Genomic DNA, 18,757 nt, shown 5'->3' with positions numbered 1-18,757 from the left:
TAAAATCTGTTATTAAGAAAGTTTTAACAATGCACTTAGAAAGCGTGGTATGCTTGGAATAAGTCAATATGGATTTATGAAAGGAATATCCTGCTTGACAAATTTATTAGCATTTTGAGGATGTACGAATTAGTGTATTTCTTCGTGTCACAAGTAGATTTACATTAACATCGCAATGAAGTTGCTGTGAAAATCACCTAGTGGCCACACTCCAGCTGTTTGGGTACACTGAGGGAGAATGTAGCATGGTCACTGCCCCTAAACTAACTGTAGGAGGAAACTGGAGCACCCGAAGGAAATCCGTGTGGACATGGGGACAACATGCATAGACACTTGCCCAAGCCAGGAATCAAACCAGAGTCCCTGGCACTGTGAGGCAACAGTCCTAACCATTGCACCACCGTGCAAGAGTTAGGAAAGATAAAGGGGAACAAGAAGATTTTTGTTCTTGGGATTCCCAAAAGGCATTCAATAAGATGCCAGACAAAAGGTTAATACATAATATAAGAGCTCATGAAGTTGGGTTGATATATTACCATGGAGGGAGGATTTCTTGATATACAGGAAGCCAGGAATAAGGATAAATGGAGCATTTTCAAGTTGGCAGCCTGTGTCTAGTGTGCCGCTGTGAAGATCAGTGTTGGTTCCTTATTTCATATTAATGACTTACATGAGTCATAGAGTAAGATATCTGAGTTTAATGATGACATAAAACTAGGTGGGAATACAAGCACATAAAGAGGCTGCAAAGAGACAAAGGTTCAGTGAGTGAGCAACGAAGTGGTATAGTAATTTGGGAAGTGTGCGGTTTTAAGAATAGGAAGGCAGAATATCTTTTAAAAGACACGAAACTTGTAAATGTTGTTCAGAGCTTTGAGTGTACTCTTACAAGGAACTGAGCAAGTTAGTGCACAGGTGCAACAAACAACTTGAAAAGCAACTGGTATGTTGGCCTTTATTGCAAAGGGACTGGAATGCAAGAATAAAGAAATCATGCTGCACTTGGAATAGTGTTGCAATTTTGTTCTCCGTATTTAAGGAGGAATAGACTTGTACTAGAGGTAGAGCAGCAGCAAAAATTCACTAGCTTGGCTCCTGAAATAACAGGGTTGTCCTACAATAGACTGGAATAGATAGGATCTACATTTTCTTGCATTTAAAAGAATAAGAGGTGATTCATTGAAATACTCAAGATTATGAGAGGACCTGACAGGGTAAATACTGAAGAATTTTTTCCCTTGCTAGTACATGGGAGCAGAGTTTCAAGAGAAGGGCCTAATCATTTATTTCTGAGATGAGGAGAAGTATCTTGTGAATCTTTGGACTTCTCTATCGCAGAGGATTGTGGATGTGTCATCACTGCATATGCTTGAGACAGGGAGAGAGCGACTTTTGAGGGATATGAGTGCGGGCAGGAAAGTGGAGTTGAGGGCGAAGGTCAACCATGATCATCTTGAATGGCAGAACAGGCTTGGTGGGCTGTAACTTGAACTAGAACTGAGAGCATGACCTCAAAATAAGGGGAAGCAGATTTAGGACTGAGTTGATGAGGAACTTCTTCACATAAAAGCTTATGAATCTGTGGAATCCCCTGCCCAGTGAAGCAGTTGAGGCTACGTCATTGAATGTTTTTAAGGCAAGGATAGATAAATTTTTGAACAGTAAAGGAATTAAGGGTTATGGTGATCGGGCGGGTAAGTGGAGCTGAATCCACAGAAAGATCAGCCATGATCTTATTGAATGGCGGAGCAGGCTGAAGGGGCCAGATGGCCTGTTCCTGCTCCTAGGTCTTACGTATTGTCTACTCCTGCTCCTATTTATTATGTCCTTAAAATACGATTATAACTTAGCGCATATATTTGGTCACCTGTTCTGTAAACAGTTATCTGCCATAGAAATGAAATGTTTTATCCTTAATGTCCACAGCAGAATACAAATCTGGAGGGATTGTTTTATAACATAAAAGGTTCATTAAAATGGCGATTGTAAAATGAACTGCATGTTACTTATAAGAAGGATTTTCCTAATAGCGAATAAATTGCGTAAAGGAATAAAGTCTGGTTATGACATTTTTTCCCTGTTATTTCATTATTTATGCCAGTGGTGTCCAAACACCAGAACACTTCACAGTTTCAAGTGGCACATATGCGGGTGTGATTTTAAAATGACATTTTCTTCTGTCTAATTTATAGGGAGCATTCTCTTCAGAATGCACGGATAGCACCAATACTTACGAGACAGCGTGATTATGAACGAATCCATTACCCACATGTTTATGATTCAAAAGGTGAAGCAGTACAATCGCCAGCTTTTATCGCTGGTGCAAAGGTATGTTTCTCTTGCGCTTTTCCCTGTTCAAGATGCATTTAGTAAATGAAATGAATGTAAAAAATGATGGAAATGCTCAGCAGGTCAGGCAGCATCTTTAGAAGGAGAAACAGAGTTAACAGCTAGGATTTTCATGGAGATGAGGAGATTCTATGGAAGGGTGAGAATGGTGGCCTGGATTTTCAACCGTATTACCGGAGTTTCTGATGTGCACCAGGGTCATCTAACATGCAGGAAAGAGATAGGCATGTACTACTCTTCCACAATTTTTATGGCATTGGTCCAGCTTTTCAAAGAGCTGTGGTTTTAAAAAATTATTCATTCTTGTAATGTGGGCATCGCTGGCTAGGTCAGTGTTTATTGCATGTCCCAAATTGTCCTTGAAAAGATGGTGTTGAGCTGCCTTCTTGAATCGCTGCAAGCCCTGTTTGTTGGTGCACTCCAGGTGCTGCTAGGGAAGGAGTTCCAGGATTTTGATGCAGCAACAGTGAAGGAATAGCGATATATTTCCAAGTCAGGATGGTGAGTGTCTTGGAAGAGAACTTTGAGATGGTGGTGTTCCTGTGTGTTTGCTGCCTTGCCTATCTAATTGGTTGTGATCATGGGTCTGGAAGGTCCTTTCAGAGGTATTGTTAATCAAAGTCTGCATGGGGAACCTTTTGAGAGGTAAGTTCAAAAGGTCTTTTTCATCAGCCCTATGCCACCTAATGACTCTCTTCCCATCTCCTCACACCCTCATGTCAAGTCATGGGACTTCCATTCACCCACCATTTGGGTACATGTGTATGAAACACAGAAAACTAGCACACAGTTGTAACAGGTAAGCAAGAAGGCTAAAGAATGTTGCCCTTTATTTCAAGTGGGTTGGAGTGCAAAAGTATGGAAGTCTTGCTGCAACAATGCAAGATACTGGTGAGACCACATCTGGAATATTGTGAGCAGTTTTGATCCCCTTATTTAAGGAAAGGTGTTATTTCATTGGAGGTGGTTTGGAGAAAGTTCACTAGGATGACAAATGTGGATACTTGTGGATTGACAAATAAACTTTACAATTTCTTAAAAAAAAGCCTCCTATTACAGGCTAAAATATATTTGTCGTCCAGACTCGTCAATGTATCAATGACAGAAGCTGTAAGCACTTGAAACCTCTAAATGTGTACATAAATGTTGTGCAATTGATGGAACAGATCAGAGAACCAGAACTGACAGTTGACATTTTCCCTGGGGCTCATTTGTTTTAATCCGCTAATGGATGTTTGGGGTCTCAGCTGAGAATACATAACGAGACTTGACTGAGAGCCTATGCATCCAGTAGAATGTTGAAAGAGCTGAACCCCAGAGGAAACATTGTTTGGTTGACAGCTCTGGCTCAGTGATCTCCTTTGTAAATTACATTCTGTTTACTTATCCAAAGTAAAGAGGTTTCAAGTGCTTGTATTTTCTGCTTTTGAAACTTTAAAGGGTTTGACTGATCAGCACTTTAGTGACTGGTAGTAAAAGGATTTTGTTTTCAAGAGAGTGGCACATTATCTATGGCTGTATTTTAGTGCAGCGTATTTTTATACTTCCTATTGTCATTACAGGGTCCATTTGTTCTGTACAGCTATAATGAGTGAATGCATTTGAAAATGCCATAGTTAGCTATATATTGGGGTGGGGCTGAATGTGGGTGTTGTAAAGGACCATAAGACATAGGAATGGAATTAGGCCACTTGGCCCATCGAACCTGCTCCGCCATTTAATCATGAATGATATTTTTCTCATCTCCATTCTCCTGCCTTTTCGCCATAACCCCTGATCCCCTTATTAATTAAGAACCTATCTATCTCTGTCTTAAAGACATTCAATGACCTGACCTCCATAGCCTTCTGTGGCAAAGAGTTACATAGATTCACCACCCCCGGCTGAAGAAATTCCTCCTCACCTCTGTTTTAAAGGATCATCCCTTTAGCCTGAGGTTGTGCCTTCTGGTTCCAGTTTTTTCTACTAGTGGAAATATCCTCTCCACGTCCACTCTATCCAGGCCTCGCAGTATCCTGTAAGTTTTAATAAGATCCCCCCTCATGCTTCAGAACTTCAATGAGTACCAACCCAGAGTCCTCAACTGTTCCTCGTACGACAAACTCTCCATTCCAGGGATCACTTGTGAACTTCCTCTGGACCCTTTCCGTGGCCAATACATCAGTCCTTAGATATGGGGCCCAAAATTCTCCAAATGGGGTCTGACCAGAGCCTTACACAGCCTCAGAAGTACATCCCTGCTCTTGTATTCTAGCCTGTGGACATGAATGCTAACATTGCATTTGCCTTCTAACTGCTGACTGAACCTGCGCGTTTACCTTAAGAGAATCTTGAACAGTGAATCCTGAGTCCCTTTGTGTTTCTGATTTTCTAAGCATTTTCCCATTTAGAAAATAGTCTGCATCTCCATTCCTCCTTCCAAAGTGCATAACCTCACACTTTTCCACATCGTATTCCATCTGCCTCTTCTTTGCCCACTCTCCTAACCTGTTCAAGTCTTTTTGCAGACCTCCTGTTTCCTCAATACGACCTGTTTCTCTAGTTTGGCATGAGGGAATGTGTGGATGGATGGTGGTAATAGCTTGGCATGGATGGCATGAGGGGTAATTGGAGTGGCATGAGGTGGCCTGAATGAGATATGAGGTGGGTATGGTGTTGAGGAATTGAGTACTCGATGATCTCACTTTTTTCATTAGAAGTGGGACAAAGTCCCATAGCATTGAGGTGGGTCTTTTAAACAACCTGCCTCAGCACCCACCAGCTGCTGTGGCATCCTCTGAACTCTTTCCTGGATTGCCTTGCTCAACTGCAGCCTACTTCTCCTCCCACCTCGTAATGAAAATCCCCTGAGGCAGGCGGCCTGAGCGGGGAATTTTTCAGACTTCATTATCTGCCTTGAGGATGAAAATCCAGGCCAATGTTTCACATCGGCCTTTCATCTGAACTATGAAGTTAAAAGTGTAATAAATTTTGAGCCAATGAAAGGGAGGAGGGTTGAAAAAGAATTATAAAGGCCATATATAGATGGACATGAATAAAATGTTGACAGATTTATGTTGAAACACTGCTAGGATAGTTGATGTGGAAAGTGGAAGTGATTTAATCTACAACTTAGAGTTCTCAATGTATGGACTTATATTGATGAAACATCTGTACTTTACAGTAGATTTTTTGTGTGTGATCTTCATGCACGATATCAGTAAGGTGTTGTTAATTCTAAATCAATAAATAGCCAATGAAAATAATGTAGAACTGATGACTGAGTGATACAGTTCTTTGTGTATTCTTAGTAAGTAGTCTCACCTCACCAGGTTAAAGTCCAACAGTTTTACTTGGTAGCACAAGCTTTTGGAGCACTGCTGCTTCATCAAGTGAGCGCTTTGAAAGCTTGTGCTACTAAATAAACCCTGTTGGACTTTAACCTGGTATTGTGAGACTATTTACTGTGCCTACCCCACTCCAACTTCGGCAACTCCATCTGTGTATTCTTCGTAATTGTTCCATTTATGATTTGATAATCTGACCTTATGCTAAACTATCTGATTTAATATTGTGCAGATGTTTCTTCCAGAAGATGTTGAGCGAGAGAATAACAAAGTCTACGAACAAGTAGTCATTCCTGCGACGCAGCCAATGCCAGCGGGTGTTCAGGAGAAACCTATTGATATCAAAAACTTGGATGAGGTAAGGAATAAATTGATACTGTAGAGATTATTGGTAATGTAGTTTGCAGTTGAATTATTGAAAGTGATTTTGGTGTGTTTGTCAGTTAGTCACAACATTGTTATTTGACTTTGAGATTGCAGTTAGTATTTCCATGTGCTTTTTGAGACCACAGCAGCATGTTTTTTCCTTCAATGTTCATTTTGTTTTATGTTGTCGAAAGCTTCAAGTTTTTAGGTTACCAACAGCATGTCCTGCTCCCCCCATTCTAACACTATAGTTAAGAGAGCCCACCAACGCCTCTACTTTCTCAGAAGTCTAAGGAAATTTGGCATGTCTGCTATGATTCTCACCAACCTTTACAGATGCACCATAGAAAGCGTTCTTTCTGGCTGTATCATAGCTTGGTATGCCTCCTGCTCTGCCCAAGATGGCAAGAAACAAAGGGTCGTGACTGTAGCCCAATCCATCACGCAAACCAGCCTCCCATCCATTGACTCTGTCTACACTTCCCGTTGCCTTGGCAAAGCAACCAGCATAATTAAGGGCCCCACGCACCTCGGACATCCATCTTTTACCGTCGGGTAAAAGGTACAAAAGTCTGAGGAGACGTACGAACCAACTCAAGCACAGCTTCTTCCCTGCTGCCGTCAGACTTTTGAATGGACTTACCTTGCACTAAGTTGATCTTTCTCTACACCCTAGCTATGACTGTAACACTTAATTCTGCACTCTCTCATTTCCTCCTCTATGAACAATGTGCTTTGTCTGTATAGGGTGCAAGAAACAATACTTTTCACTGTATGTTAATACATGCAATAATAATAAACCAAACCAAATCACTTTTCAGGCTGGTAGTGTTTGAGAAGACAAACAGCACAACCCCACTTGTTTTTGATTTGCCACATCCTGGATTCCTAAGACAGTTTTGATTAGAAAGAGACTGTTGGGAATGAAAAAGTGCACATTAGTCCATGGTGAGCCGGGGCACTGTCTCTTTTTTTAAAATCCACTGGTAAATCAGTTTTCGTATTCGTCTTTAATCATGAGCTTACTGCTGGGCCATTTGGAACAGTGAAATTGTCTGGAGTTTGGACGTCACAGCTATAAATAAGGGAAGAGATACATGTAATAACTCTGAAGACAACTCAATGTGGCTTCAAGGGTTTATTATCAATGATATTTATATACAAACACAGGACACACGCCCTTGCTCTTGATTGGCATGTCATCCCACTTCGCCTCTCCTTAGAGCCCAGCCCGATCATGTGGCCCTCAGGAACCTCCCACTTAAAGGGTCCATGCTGCCACAAAACACAAAAATAATACACAAAGTTTTATTGATCTTAAAAAGCCAATACTTAATGTAATTTTGATTTGAATATTTTTGAAGAGGGCAGCACAGTGACACAATGGTTAGCACCATTGCCTCTTAGTGCTAGGGACCCTGGTTCAACTCCGGCCTCAGTTCATTGTGTGGAGTTTGCATTTTCTCCCCGGGTCTGCGTGGGTTACCTCCCACAGTCAAAATGTGTGAGTTCGGTTGACTGGCCGTGTCATATTGACCCTTGTGTCAGGGGATTAGCAGGGTAAATGTGCAGGATTATGGGAATTGGGCCTGGGTGGGATTGTGGTCGATACAGATTGTTGGGCCAAATGGCCTCAGCCTGTACTGTAGGGATTCTGTGATTCTAAGTGGTGTTGGATTGATAATGTGTTTTCTAGTTTGTGCTTTGGAGGACTGGATGCTTCAGAAGTGATGCCATCAGCATCAGCTCAGATGTTTAAGCTAGACTGACATCAGTGTATTCATACAAGCTTGTGTACACAGTGTTACACAAAAATTGCTGTCACTTTGCATCATTGATGCCAGTACTGAGCTACAAAGGTTGAAGAGCTTCAAAGGCTGCAAAATTTGCTGTTGGCTGAGTTTTCCCATTTCTAGTTTAGAAATGATTTTCAGAGAACACTGGGGAGTCGTGTAATTCAGACTGAACTAATAGCCTAATTAATGCTATAAGTGAACCATACCCTCTTTCGCTGTTGCTTTTTTTATCGTCACTGCTTAACACTTCTCAAGTTGTTGTCTTTAACTGAACTAGGGTAAAGTAAAAGTATTCAACTTTACTTCATTCTGGATTTTTTAAAATGAACAGATTTCAGAAAAAAGACCACAGAAAATTTAAAATATGCTTTGCTCTGTATGCCATTTGACACATTACTATCGTCTTAAAATTAAGATGTTTTTATTAATGTATATTCCTTCAGGAAAAATAAATTGAATCAGTTTTCAGGCAAATTTTTCTTCTTAATTTCTCTCTCTGCGGCACTATCTTTTACTTCCAGTGTGGGCCACTCCAGACGTTTAGTCAGTTTGCCACTTCTGTTCCCTACTTTTCAAAGCCTCCTTAAGATCGATCTTTTTGATGGTAGTTATAGCTGACACTGCTAATTCTGCAAAAGCAAAATACTGATGAAAGGTTATCATAACATGTGATGCTAATTCTGCTTCTCTTCACTGATTCACCTTAACTTACTGAGTATGTCTGCATTTTATATTTTTATTTTTGTTCATTGTGCTACTGGTCTGTTTTCTGAAATCTGTTTTAAGATTGCTTATGGTGGGGTTTATTCTTTGGTTTGCATATGTTTTAGCTTTTAGTGAAGATCGGGAATTCAAAGTTACTGATTTAATTACAATTTACTGATAAATAAAAGTTTTCACAACATTTATTCTCCTAACATTTTTGTTCTGATGTCCTATTTGTAATCAAACTATTGCTTAGTTTACAATTTCCCCTGCAACCAGTGGATAGAGCTTTGGAAATAACTTGACTTACAGTAGACATTGGAGTCATGGCAGCTTATTTGAATCGGGAGAATTTAGTACAGAAAAAGTTAATTTTAACTCTTGATCACTTGTGTTTCTCTTTCTATGAGTTGGTATTGGTGCGCTCAATTGCCATTTGTGTAGAATCCCCTGTATGTAAAGTGCTTTTCAGTTGCTCATCCCAGCGTAAAAGATGTCCAAGTAGCTATTTTTTAACCTTTTGTAACAGGCTTGCCTTGATCTTAGTCAACCTCTATTATCAGGGTGCTTTCAAATTTGGTTGTTCTAAACCTAGTGGTATTGAGACAGCCATCCCTTTGCGTTCGACCCGATTATCTTTTCTGCAGATGTCAAGTGAAAGGAAAACTGGGTGAGGTGGGACCGATCCAATCCCACCCATTCAATGTCCCCTTTAAAGTTGTTAGTTAGCATTACTTATCATCATATAGGCCACTCTAATCTTGAAGAGCAAGTCTTGATGCAAGGAAGGTATTTTCACAGTTTGCACAATTGGAGTTCAGTAGCTTACTTTAGGGAAAAACCTTTTTTACCAACAGGGAATATGCATGTCAGTTGTTTATTTTAAAATCAGGACTACTTGATATTAAATCTGAGTTTTAATTATCTGGAGGGAACATCATGTGTTTAGCAATAGTGATACCTCCACTGTCTCTAAATTGTCTGGCTTTTTGTTCAACATCCAGTACTGGACAAACAGAAATTTCATCAAACTATGCAACAGTGGAGACACGATGGGCCAGATGGCCTCTTTCTGCGCCGTGACAGCAATGTGAGGCTGTGATTCTATAAATACTGAGAAGACACAAGTCATTATCTTTAGTCCTTGCCACAAGCTCCATTCCCTAGCCATTTAATCCATCTGTCTCCCTGGAATCTGTCTGATGCTGAATTGGAAAGTGTGCAATCTCAGCATTGAATTTAACCCTCAGAAGAGCTTCTGGCCATCCATCCATACATCACTTAGACTGTCTATTTGTATCTCAATAACACCAGCCAGCTCCTTTCAGTCATACCTCATCTGTTGCTGAAACCTTTTGTTACCCCTAGACTTGACAATTTCAATGCACGATTTGCTGGCCTCCATCTTTGACCCTCTGTAAACCTGAGGTAATCCAAAACTCTGCTGCCCATTTTCTAACTTGCAAAAAAAATCTTGTTCACCCACGATAATTGCGCTTGAATTGGCTAAGCATTGGTTCAGTTTTAAAGTTCTTGCCCTTATTTTCAAAAGCTTTCGTGACCTATCTCCCTATCTCGCTAACATTCTCCATCCCTTGAACCTTCTGTGCTCCTCTATTCTGGCCTAATGCTCTTGCAGCTATGCATTCAGCTGCCAAAACTGTTGGCTGTAGATAGAACACACTGGGTAGAATCCTCCCAAACATTTCTCCTTATAACATGCCTCTTTGATCAAACTTTTGATTATTGACCTAATGTCGTCTTCTGTGGTTTGGTTTCAAGTTTGTTTGATGACTTTCCTGTGCAACACCATGGAAAAATATTCTATAGTCGTGCTGTATAAATAGAAATTCTTTGTTAATATGTAAGATCAATCCAGAACTATAGCACGCACACAACAGGAATTAAGGTGAGTATTTTTCTGGCTTAGTGAGAATCATGGGGTTAGTGCAACTGAGGAAAAAGAACTAAGGAAATGAATGGGACTTCAGGAACTGAGTACATGAGCAAGGCCAAGAGTATAATTTGCAACATGATGATTCTGAATCACATTTTATTCATTCACAGACAGTGGATTTCGTTGACAAGGCTAGCATTTGTTACCCATTCCTAATCAGGAATTAATTCCTAATTTTCTAATTCCTAACTTTCTCACACCACTGTATTTTTTTGTGATGAAGGTATATCATAGTGCTATAAGGGGGCAAGTTTCAGGACTCTGACCCAGTTGTAATTAAGAAGCAGTGGTGCATTTCTATGTCAAGATGGTGTGTGTTCCTCAACTGGCTCAGCATTTTCGTCCCCTTCCTCAGCCAATATTTCTTTTCATGGAGCATACTTGTTGCCCCAGTGTTGCTGCTTCTCCAATCAAAAGCTGCATCTCTCCCACGTTTGATGAGGCTATCAGCAACATATGCAGGAGAAGACCGGGTGGTGAATCTTCCAATCCATTTATCATCATTTTGAAAACTTGGCCTGTTGGCTGCATGTTGGACAAGCCTGCAATCATTACATCAGTGACTTCCCACAATTGTTCACTATGCCATCTTTGTCAGATCTCTGTTAATTTGAAGTTTGAGTGTAAGAGTTTGAGTGATTGATAATAAATTGTTACAAGTATAACATCTTTTGCTTTATATGATCCACCAATCTAATCTTATTGAGGAATTTCCCTCCTTTTTCAAAATTTTTTTTATTGCAGGCAGCAAGAAATGTGCTCAAGGGATGAAATAGATTAATTGTATGTGTCATCTGCTTTTGTTTAAAATAGCTTGGAGAGCAACGAAGTTAAAATTGTTCGTTATTAGATGAACAAGATGCTTGCCTACTCTGCAGGATCCCTCTCATTCAGTTGAGGTTATGATATATTAGCTTGTGCTGTACAAAGCCCACTAGACTTTCATCTGCATTTGCTAGCTTTGAAAATGGATCAGCAAGTTGCTTACCCTGGCCCTGTTTCTTTTCAGTGCTTTCTGGAAATAAGTGAAACACTTTAGCCCATATCTCCTCATTTCCAGAGGATGCGCTGGATGCCCACCCCGGAAGCCTCGGCATTAAGATTGCACGACAATTGTTCGGGAAGTTTAAACTTCCAATGGGCAGTCACTCTGAACTTGGAACTATCCAGTACTTCAACTTAAATCAGAGCCTTTACATGTTTCTGACTGTACTTCCAGAATAATTACCCAGAAAAGTTAAAAGAATTAAAAACACTCCTAACTCCTGGCTAGCTGAAGTAAAGTACTGATCACTAACATCACCCTCCTCCTTGCACCCCTGCCATCCCATGGAATGCTCCAATTACCCTCTGATACCTTGAATATCTCCCTGAGATGGGCAATTTTGAGCTGATGACGATTACCACTTTGCGGATGTTATTCCACTTTGCGGATGGGCCATTATTTAGAAGGTTATTTAACAGATTTGCGGAATGGGGCTTGGATTGTTTTTAGGAGCATGTATTGTTTAAATTCTTAAGAAAATTAATAATCACATAATCTGACATGCAAGACATCCTCTTTTGGCAAGCTTTTATTTGTTCTTTGAATTAAATATGCAATTTAAATGTCTAATTATCTTGTTAAAAAATTGAAAGGGCAAGAAACGCAGACCAGTATAAGTAGTAGTTGAGTGAATTGTCATACTGTTTTCTATTACCCAAATAAATTATTGTACAGCAGCCACATTATTTATGTGGTGCAATGAAGCAAATTAAGAAGGAAGACAGTGTGTTAACCAGAATCTCCTGTTTTGCATTCCTTCACCCTTAATTTAAGTTCATGTTGACGTGCTTAATGTTGTTACCGATCCTAACCAAGGATGTATCTCATTTGTCTCCTTACTTTCTGTGAACTAAACTTGAAATTAATTTCTTCTCATACTAGTTGGTTTTACATTAATGCCATTTTAATTCAGATATGAGGAAGTTGATTGCTTTTATGTTGAAGCCACTTTAATCAATATTTTAGGAACCTGATGTTTATACTGGTTCTTGGTGTCTCTGCTATGAAATCAGGTTGCTTTGGTGGCCAATTTTTCAACCCAGCTTTGGATACCTTTCCTTGTCATTAAATGTTTCCTAAAATCTTACCACTTCAAGCTTCCGTCCCTAAAAGTATTGCTGCCTCCCAAACCATCTTTCCAAAACTCATTATTTGAATCTATGCAATCAGATTTCCACCTGTGCCATAATACAAAAATAGCCCCATGTTCATACAATGTACCACAATGACTATGCCAGTTGTGCATTTTTTTTTATTTATTAAAAGGATGTAGACTTCACTGACTGAGCCAGTATTTATTGCCCATCACTTACTACCCTTGAGAAGGTGGTGGTGATCTGACTTCTTGAACCATTGTAGTCCATGTAGTTTGTGGTAAAGCCATTGTGCTGTTAGGGAGGGAGTTCCAGGATTTTCCAAGTCAGGATGGAGAGTGGCTTAGAGGGGAACTCGCAGGTGATGGTATTCCCATGTGTTTGCTGCCCTTGTCCTTCTTGATGGTAACAGTTGTGGGCTTGGTAGGTGCTGCGTAAGGATTCTTGGTGAGTTCCTGCATTACATCTTGTAAATGATGCACACTGCTGCCACTGTGCATTGGTGGTGGAGCTGTTTGTATTCTTAATGTTTAATCCAATATGATAATTACATGGATTATATGACACTGATGTATTGTCATTAAAAGAACTGTTGTGGAGGATCCTTACAGAGATATTAACAAATCACAGTTTTAAAGTGGAAATATAGTAGTCCTTTTGCAATGGATATTATTCTCCACTTTCCAACGTAAAACCAACTCAGTTGGTTTAAATAATGCAGACAGTGTTTCATATGTATTATTTAAACTGTATTTATTTTCTTGCGCTGTATTTGATTTCAATTTTCTACTTGTAAAAATAATTGTTCGCAACATGTTCTTTGGGAGACAAGTATCATGCTGGGAATTATGGAGATACTTGAGATCTCTTTGCCTCTTTAGTTATGGTTGCTTTATTTGTAATTTTCATGCTTAACCTTTCAGATTGGACAGTTGGTTTTTAAAGGGATGAAGCGACTGAACCGCATCCAGTCAATAGTATTTGAGACAGCATACAACACAAATGAGAATATGCTGATCTGTGCACCTACTGGAGCTGGGAAAACTAACATTGCCATGCTTACTGTTCTGCATGAAATCCGCCAGCATATTCAGCAAGGAATTATCAGAAAGGACGAGTTCAAGGTAGGGATTGAATGAAGCAAAGACAAATTTTTATTCAGGTCGTGCTTTAAAAAAAAACATTAATGTGTTCCTGGAATATACGTTTTCCAAATTGTAACCAGATATATTGCAATGCTATCATTTGAGTCTATATATTTACATAAAATATTTAATATTAAAAATATTTAAATATTTGTGGTCAAGAAGGCGAATGGGTGGTCAAGAAGGCGTATGGTGTGCTAGCCTTCATTAATCGAGGAATTGAGTTTAGGAGTCGGGAGGTACTTGGAGTACTGTGCACAGTTCTGGTCGCCTCACTACAAGAAGGATGTGAAAGCTATTGAGAGGGTGCAGAGGAGATTTACAAGGATGTTACCTGGATTGGGAGGCATGCCTTATGAAGATAGGTGGAGGGAGCTAGGTCTCTTCTCCCTGGAGAGACGAAGATTGAGAGGCGACCTGATAGAGGTTTATAAAATGTTGAGAGGTATAGATAAGGCGGATTTTCGGAGGCTATTTCCCAGGACTGAAATGGTCGCTACGAGAGGACACAGATTTAAGGTGCTGGGGAGCAGGTACAGAGGTGATGTCGGAGGGTGGTGAGCGAGTGGAATCGGCTGCCGTCAGTGGTGGTAGAGGCAAACTCACTGGGGTCGTTTAAGAGACTTCTGGATGAGTACATGGGATTTAATGGGATTGAGAGTTATAGATAGGTCTGGTAAGTATGGATATGATCGGTGCAACCTGTGGGCCGAAGGGCCTGTTTGTGCTGTAGTGTTCTATGTTAATGTGACCCAATTTTCATGTGACACTGGATTCAGTTCTGAACGCAAGCATGTTTTCAAAATAATAGCTAAACAAATAAAGTAATTGTAACCGGTTCCATATTGGACAAACAAGGATGAGCTCTTTTCATACATCAGTTAAAAATTTTCAGCTTAACTGACCATATTTCACAATAAAGTATCATTTATAACTGTTTGAGATGAATAAGTACTCAAATTTGTTACAAGTTTATTAGCAGAATTTTCTTACATTACAGATTGTATATGTAGCTCCTATGAAGGCTTTAGCTGCTGAGATGACAAATTACTTTAGCAAACGTCTGGAGCCGTTAGGTATCCTGGTGAAGGAACTCACTGGCGACATGCAGTTGACCAAAGGAGAAATTTTACGGACACAGGTAAGTCTAAACGTCCATGACATCCAAATATTAACTTGATGTAAGATGTTGTCTAAACTGATTCGACTGACAAGTTTATCACTTGATTTGCCCAAAGCTGCTGTTTATTCTGAGTGATTGGATGTCTCTGTGAATTTCATTATTTTCAGCTAGTAACTTTCTTGCAACACTTCTTAAGAGAAGTTGTAAAAGTCAAAAGCATATTGACATTTGGATTTAGTGTTCTGTCACTTGTAAGTATTTTTACAATGCAAGTGAGAACCTTAATAACCTATAAGCCCTGATGGCTCCACAATTGGGAAGTCAAAATATGGTTGTACCTTACCTAACCAAAGCATTTGCACCTTCATTTCAGGTTAATTGAATTCATTAAAAAAGTGAAGAGTGCTGTGAGCTGCTCAACCTTTAATTTCCCAGCTTCGCTCTGATAGAAATTAATTTTTTTCACCCACTTTGATAGTCCTACATTCTCGCACCTACAGGGCATTAGTTTTGTTTCAGTCACATTCAAATTCTACTGGGCAATTATGCTGATTTTTGGTTATTTTACATTTGGCCATATGCTAATATAATTGGTGGGAAATTTGACTGTGACCTAACTTTAGCAGAATGGGCACAGAAATAGACATTATTTCAGGTCAGAAATCTGAGTTGTGCTCAGGTGGGAAATTCCAGATAATATATTATTTCACTGTTTAGATTGTTGAAAGTACTTTCTTTCCATCACACTACAATTATCATGTGTCTGCCTACTAATTCAGAACTCTTGAAATAATCTCGATTAGGTCAACTTTTGTTCACACCTTAATGTGAAAAATTGGCCACAGATTCTGGACTATGATAATGAGCCGTTTGGGTTGTTCAGTACATTAGTAATACTTCTGAGTTATTCTTTCCAAAGTGGCTGAAACCATCGGGTTAATCCTTTTCGACCTGATATCTGACATCTGGCACATTCAATGTGTTATAAAAAACTTGAATTTGAATCATTTTTATTTCAGTGAGATGTAAAAATGGCAGTTTTGTTCATGTACTGCGGCATCTTAATAGCACCTTAGACTGGAATTCTAGAAGATGTTTTTTAAAACTGTTAATTTTATCTCTAGAGGGTAGCAATAGTTTCAGCTGCTGCCCTTTGTTGTTTGTCTTGTTCTATGGTGTGTTCTGTGGTGTACACAGGACTTCATTGCCAATGTTCTTATAGCATATAAATAATATGATTTATTACAAGTTACAAGCAAGCTTGTGTGTCATCAGTCTGAGCCTCAATATACTTTTACCATTGTCTTCTGGTAATAAATGTGTTAAGATATACTCTATAAGAAAGAAACTATTGAGTTAAAATAGTAAACTGTGCCTGAACTTGTACTAGATTTGTTCAGGATTAGCTATTGGCATGGAAGACTATAAAATACATATACAAAATACAAAAAAATCAGGTTAATCCAGGTTGCATTTTCTGAGACTAGAAGAGGGTTTATACACAGAGGATTTATACAATTGGAAAATTGTGGATGTACTAACCACTGTTTTCTGTCCGTGGGTTTAGTTCCAAATAAACTTTGTGGCCTTGCCAGTGTCTCAGTTCCTGGAAAATTAAATAATAATTTCAAAGAATAGAGCTGTCCTGTTGTATATTTTACCATAATACTGGCCATTGCAATGCTTTTTGAAAGCAAATTACAGCAAGCGCTGGAATCTGAAACAAAAACAGGAAATGCTGGAAAATCTTAGCAGGTTTGACAGCATCTGTGAAGCGAGAGAACAGAGACAATGGGTGGAATTTTCCAAAAAACTTTCTAAGGCCTTGATTTTACTGGCACGGCCGCCCAAGATCAACAGGGAATTCCATTCTGCAAGCCTCGCCTGCCCCGATTTCGGGGTGACTGTGCCAGTAAAATCAGGGCCTATGTGTCATAATGGCGAGAAAACAGGAGTTTTCTGCGCCAGTCCCTTGGTTGTTCTCTGCTTCACAATCTTTCGTCACTCAGTGTAATGAGAGAGCCTCATATGAATCACAGCGATATGGAGGCTCCAGGTGCCTGACTCGCCTAAAGTGGCCGCAGCAGTGCCCTGTTAAGTAGGGGCGATGCATTTAAATACGTACGATGCACTCACAGCCAGTCACGCCGGGAAGGTAGCACCTCATAGAGCAGCACAGTGATTTATGGGGAGGGTGCTGGGATGGCTTCTGGTCACCGTGGAGGAGAGGAGGTCCATCTTCTTCCCCCTTCATAGTCAGCAGCCCAGGGGTTAGGCCAGCTATGCAGCATGGAAAGCGGTGGCAGCAGTGCCCATGCACTGGAACAGAGGACTGCATACATTGCCGAAAGAAAATGAACAACTTTGTTCAGGCCACAAGGATGAGTTCTGGCATCAGTCCCTTATGTAGCACCCAGAATGTCTATGTCAATCCACTTCCTGACACCATGCAGCCTTCCAGCACCTGACCCCTTCGCACCTGCCTCCAACCCTACATGTCACACCCCTTGCTTCCCCGGCACAACCCCTGCCTGCCGTGGCGTGGTGCTGAAGATGCCATCCTTTTATCCCCACAGGAAAAGATGACCCATAACACAAGGGGTTTGGGAGAAGACTGCAGGTGAGATCCCCAGGCTGCATTTCCTGACTTCCTTTGAGGGTCCAAGGCATGGCTGGGTTGCTGAGGATCATGGCTGAGGACCCTGGGAGCATGCTGGAGACAGAGTGGGTCATGACTGTGGGCTTCAAGAACATGGTCTAGGCACAGCAGGCCATGGCTGTGGGCCTCGAGAGCTTGGTCCAGACACAGCAGGCCATGGCTGTGGGCCTCGAGAGCTTGGTCCAGACACAGCAGGCCATGGCTGTGGGCCTCGAGAGCTTGGTCCAGACACAGCAGGCCATGGCTGTGGGCCTCGAGAGCTTGGTCCAGACACAGCAGGCCATGGCTGTGGGCCTCGAGAGCTTGGTCCAGACACAGCAGGCTATGGCTGTGGGCTTTGAGAGTTTGGTTGAGTCTCAGAGGACCCTTGATTCGGGGATCAAGTTTGGTCCAGGCTGAGGGCTCATACAGCATGCTGCCTCCATGACTGTCAGAGACAGTCGATGCAGAGATTTCTGGAGCTCACTCTAGGTGCCCCACCATCCCATGGATTCATGAGCACTTCAAGAGAGAAAGAGGTGCCGCATCCCATGCCAAGACCTTTCACCCAGGAGACTCCAGCTGTCCCCAGCCCTTCAGAATCCCCCATTCCTGACACCACAATACCCCACAGGCAGCAGACTGAACAGGGCGGCCTGGCTACAACTGAAGGTCAGCCGGTACCGTCCAGGTCCTGGCCCCTCCAGTGGATGCTTGGCATCACAGATCATAGGACGTGGAACATAGTTGACTGCCTCAACCTCTGATGTGCATCCTGGGGAGCACCTAAACATAATGATACGTTAAGAAGTTGCAGGGTCACCTAGTGGGCATCGGTGAAGGCATGCATTCATCAGGGTTGTGGTTATTGCTAATTTAAAGTCTCATTAATAAATGTTATTGCACTCCACACTGTGGCTAATCTGTGATCTGTCCTCCACAGGGATTTCTATACCCAGTCGTAAGCATAGAGGTTCACAGCATCGTCGTGTGTGGGAGAGGCCCTTTGGCCTCCTGAGTCTGCCATCCCTAGTTCCCTGCACCTGTGCCAGACCCCTGATTGCAGTGATACTCTAAATGGTCATCCAAAAGAGTCATTCGGGTTGAGGTCAATTGCCCCTACTGGCATATGCTTCAATCTTCTCCAACTCACATCCTGGCTCCCCTTTCCTACTGTGCCTGAGCCACGCTTTTATAGAGCAGTACTGATTCG

General features: G+C 41.0%; 1 protein-coding gene across 1 annotated transcript in view; it reads left to right on the top strand.

Annotated features, from left to right (window-relative positions):
• The window catches only part of ascc3 (activating signal cointegrator 1 complex subunit 3), a 522,713-nt gene that overhangs the window by 59,466 nt on the left and 444,490 nt on the right, over positions 1 to 18,757 (top strand). The window contains exons 7-10 of the mRNA XM_080192820.1: positions 2,193 to 2,328; positions 5,908 to 6,033; positions 13,562 to 13,762; positions 14,784 to 14,924. Coding sequence (XP_080048946.1) covers positions 2,193 to 2,328; positions 5,908 to 6,033; positions 13,562 to 13,762; positions 14,784 to 14,924 — 604 coding nt within the window. The remainder of the gene's footprint in view (positions 1 to 2,192; positions 2,329 to 5,907; positions 6,034 to 13,561; positions 13,763 to 14,783; positions 14,925 to 18,757) is intronic.

Source organism: Carcharhinus amblyrhynchos, chromosome 7 (assembly GCF_965287045.1).
Source record: "Carcharhinus amblyrhynchos chromosome 7, sCarAmb.v2.hapA, whole genome shotgun sequence".
In the NCBI taxonomy this organism is placed as follows: Eukaryota; Metazoa; Chordata; class Chondrichthyes; order Carcharhiniformes; family Carcharhinidae; genus Carcharhinus; species Carcharhinus amblyrhynchos.
Note: the sequence above shows the minus strand (reverse complement) of the source record. Positions and strands in the feature narration are given on the sequence as shown.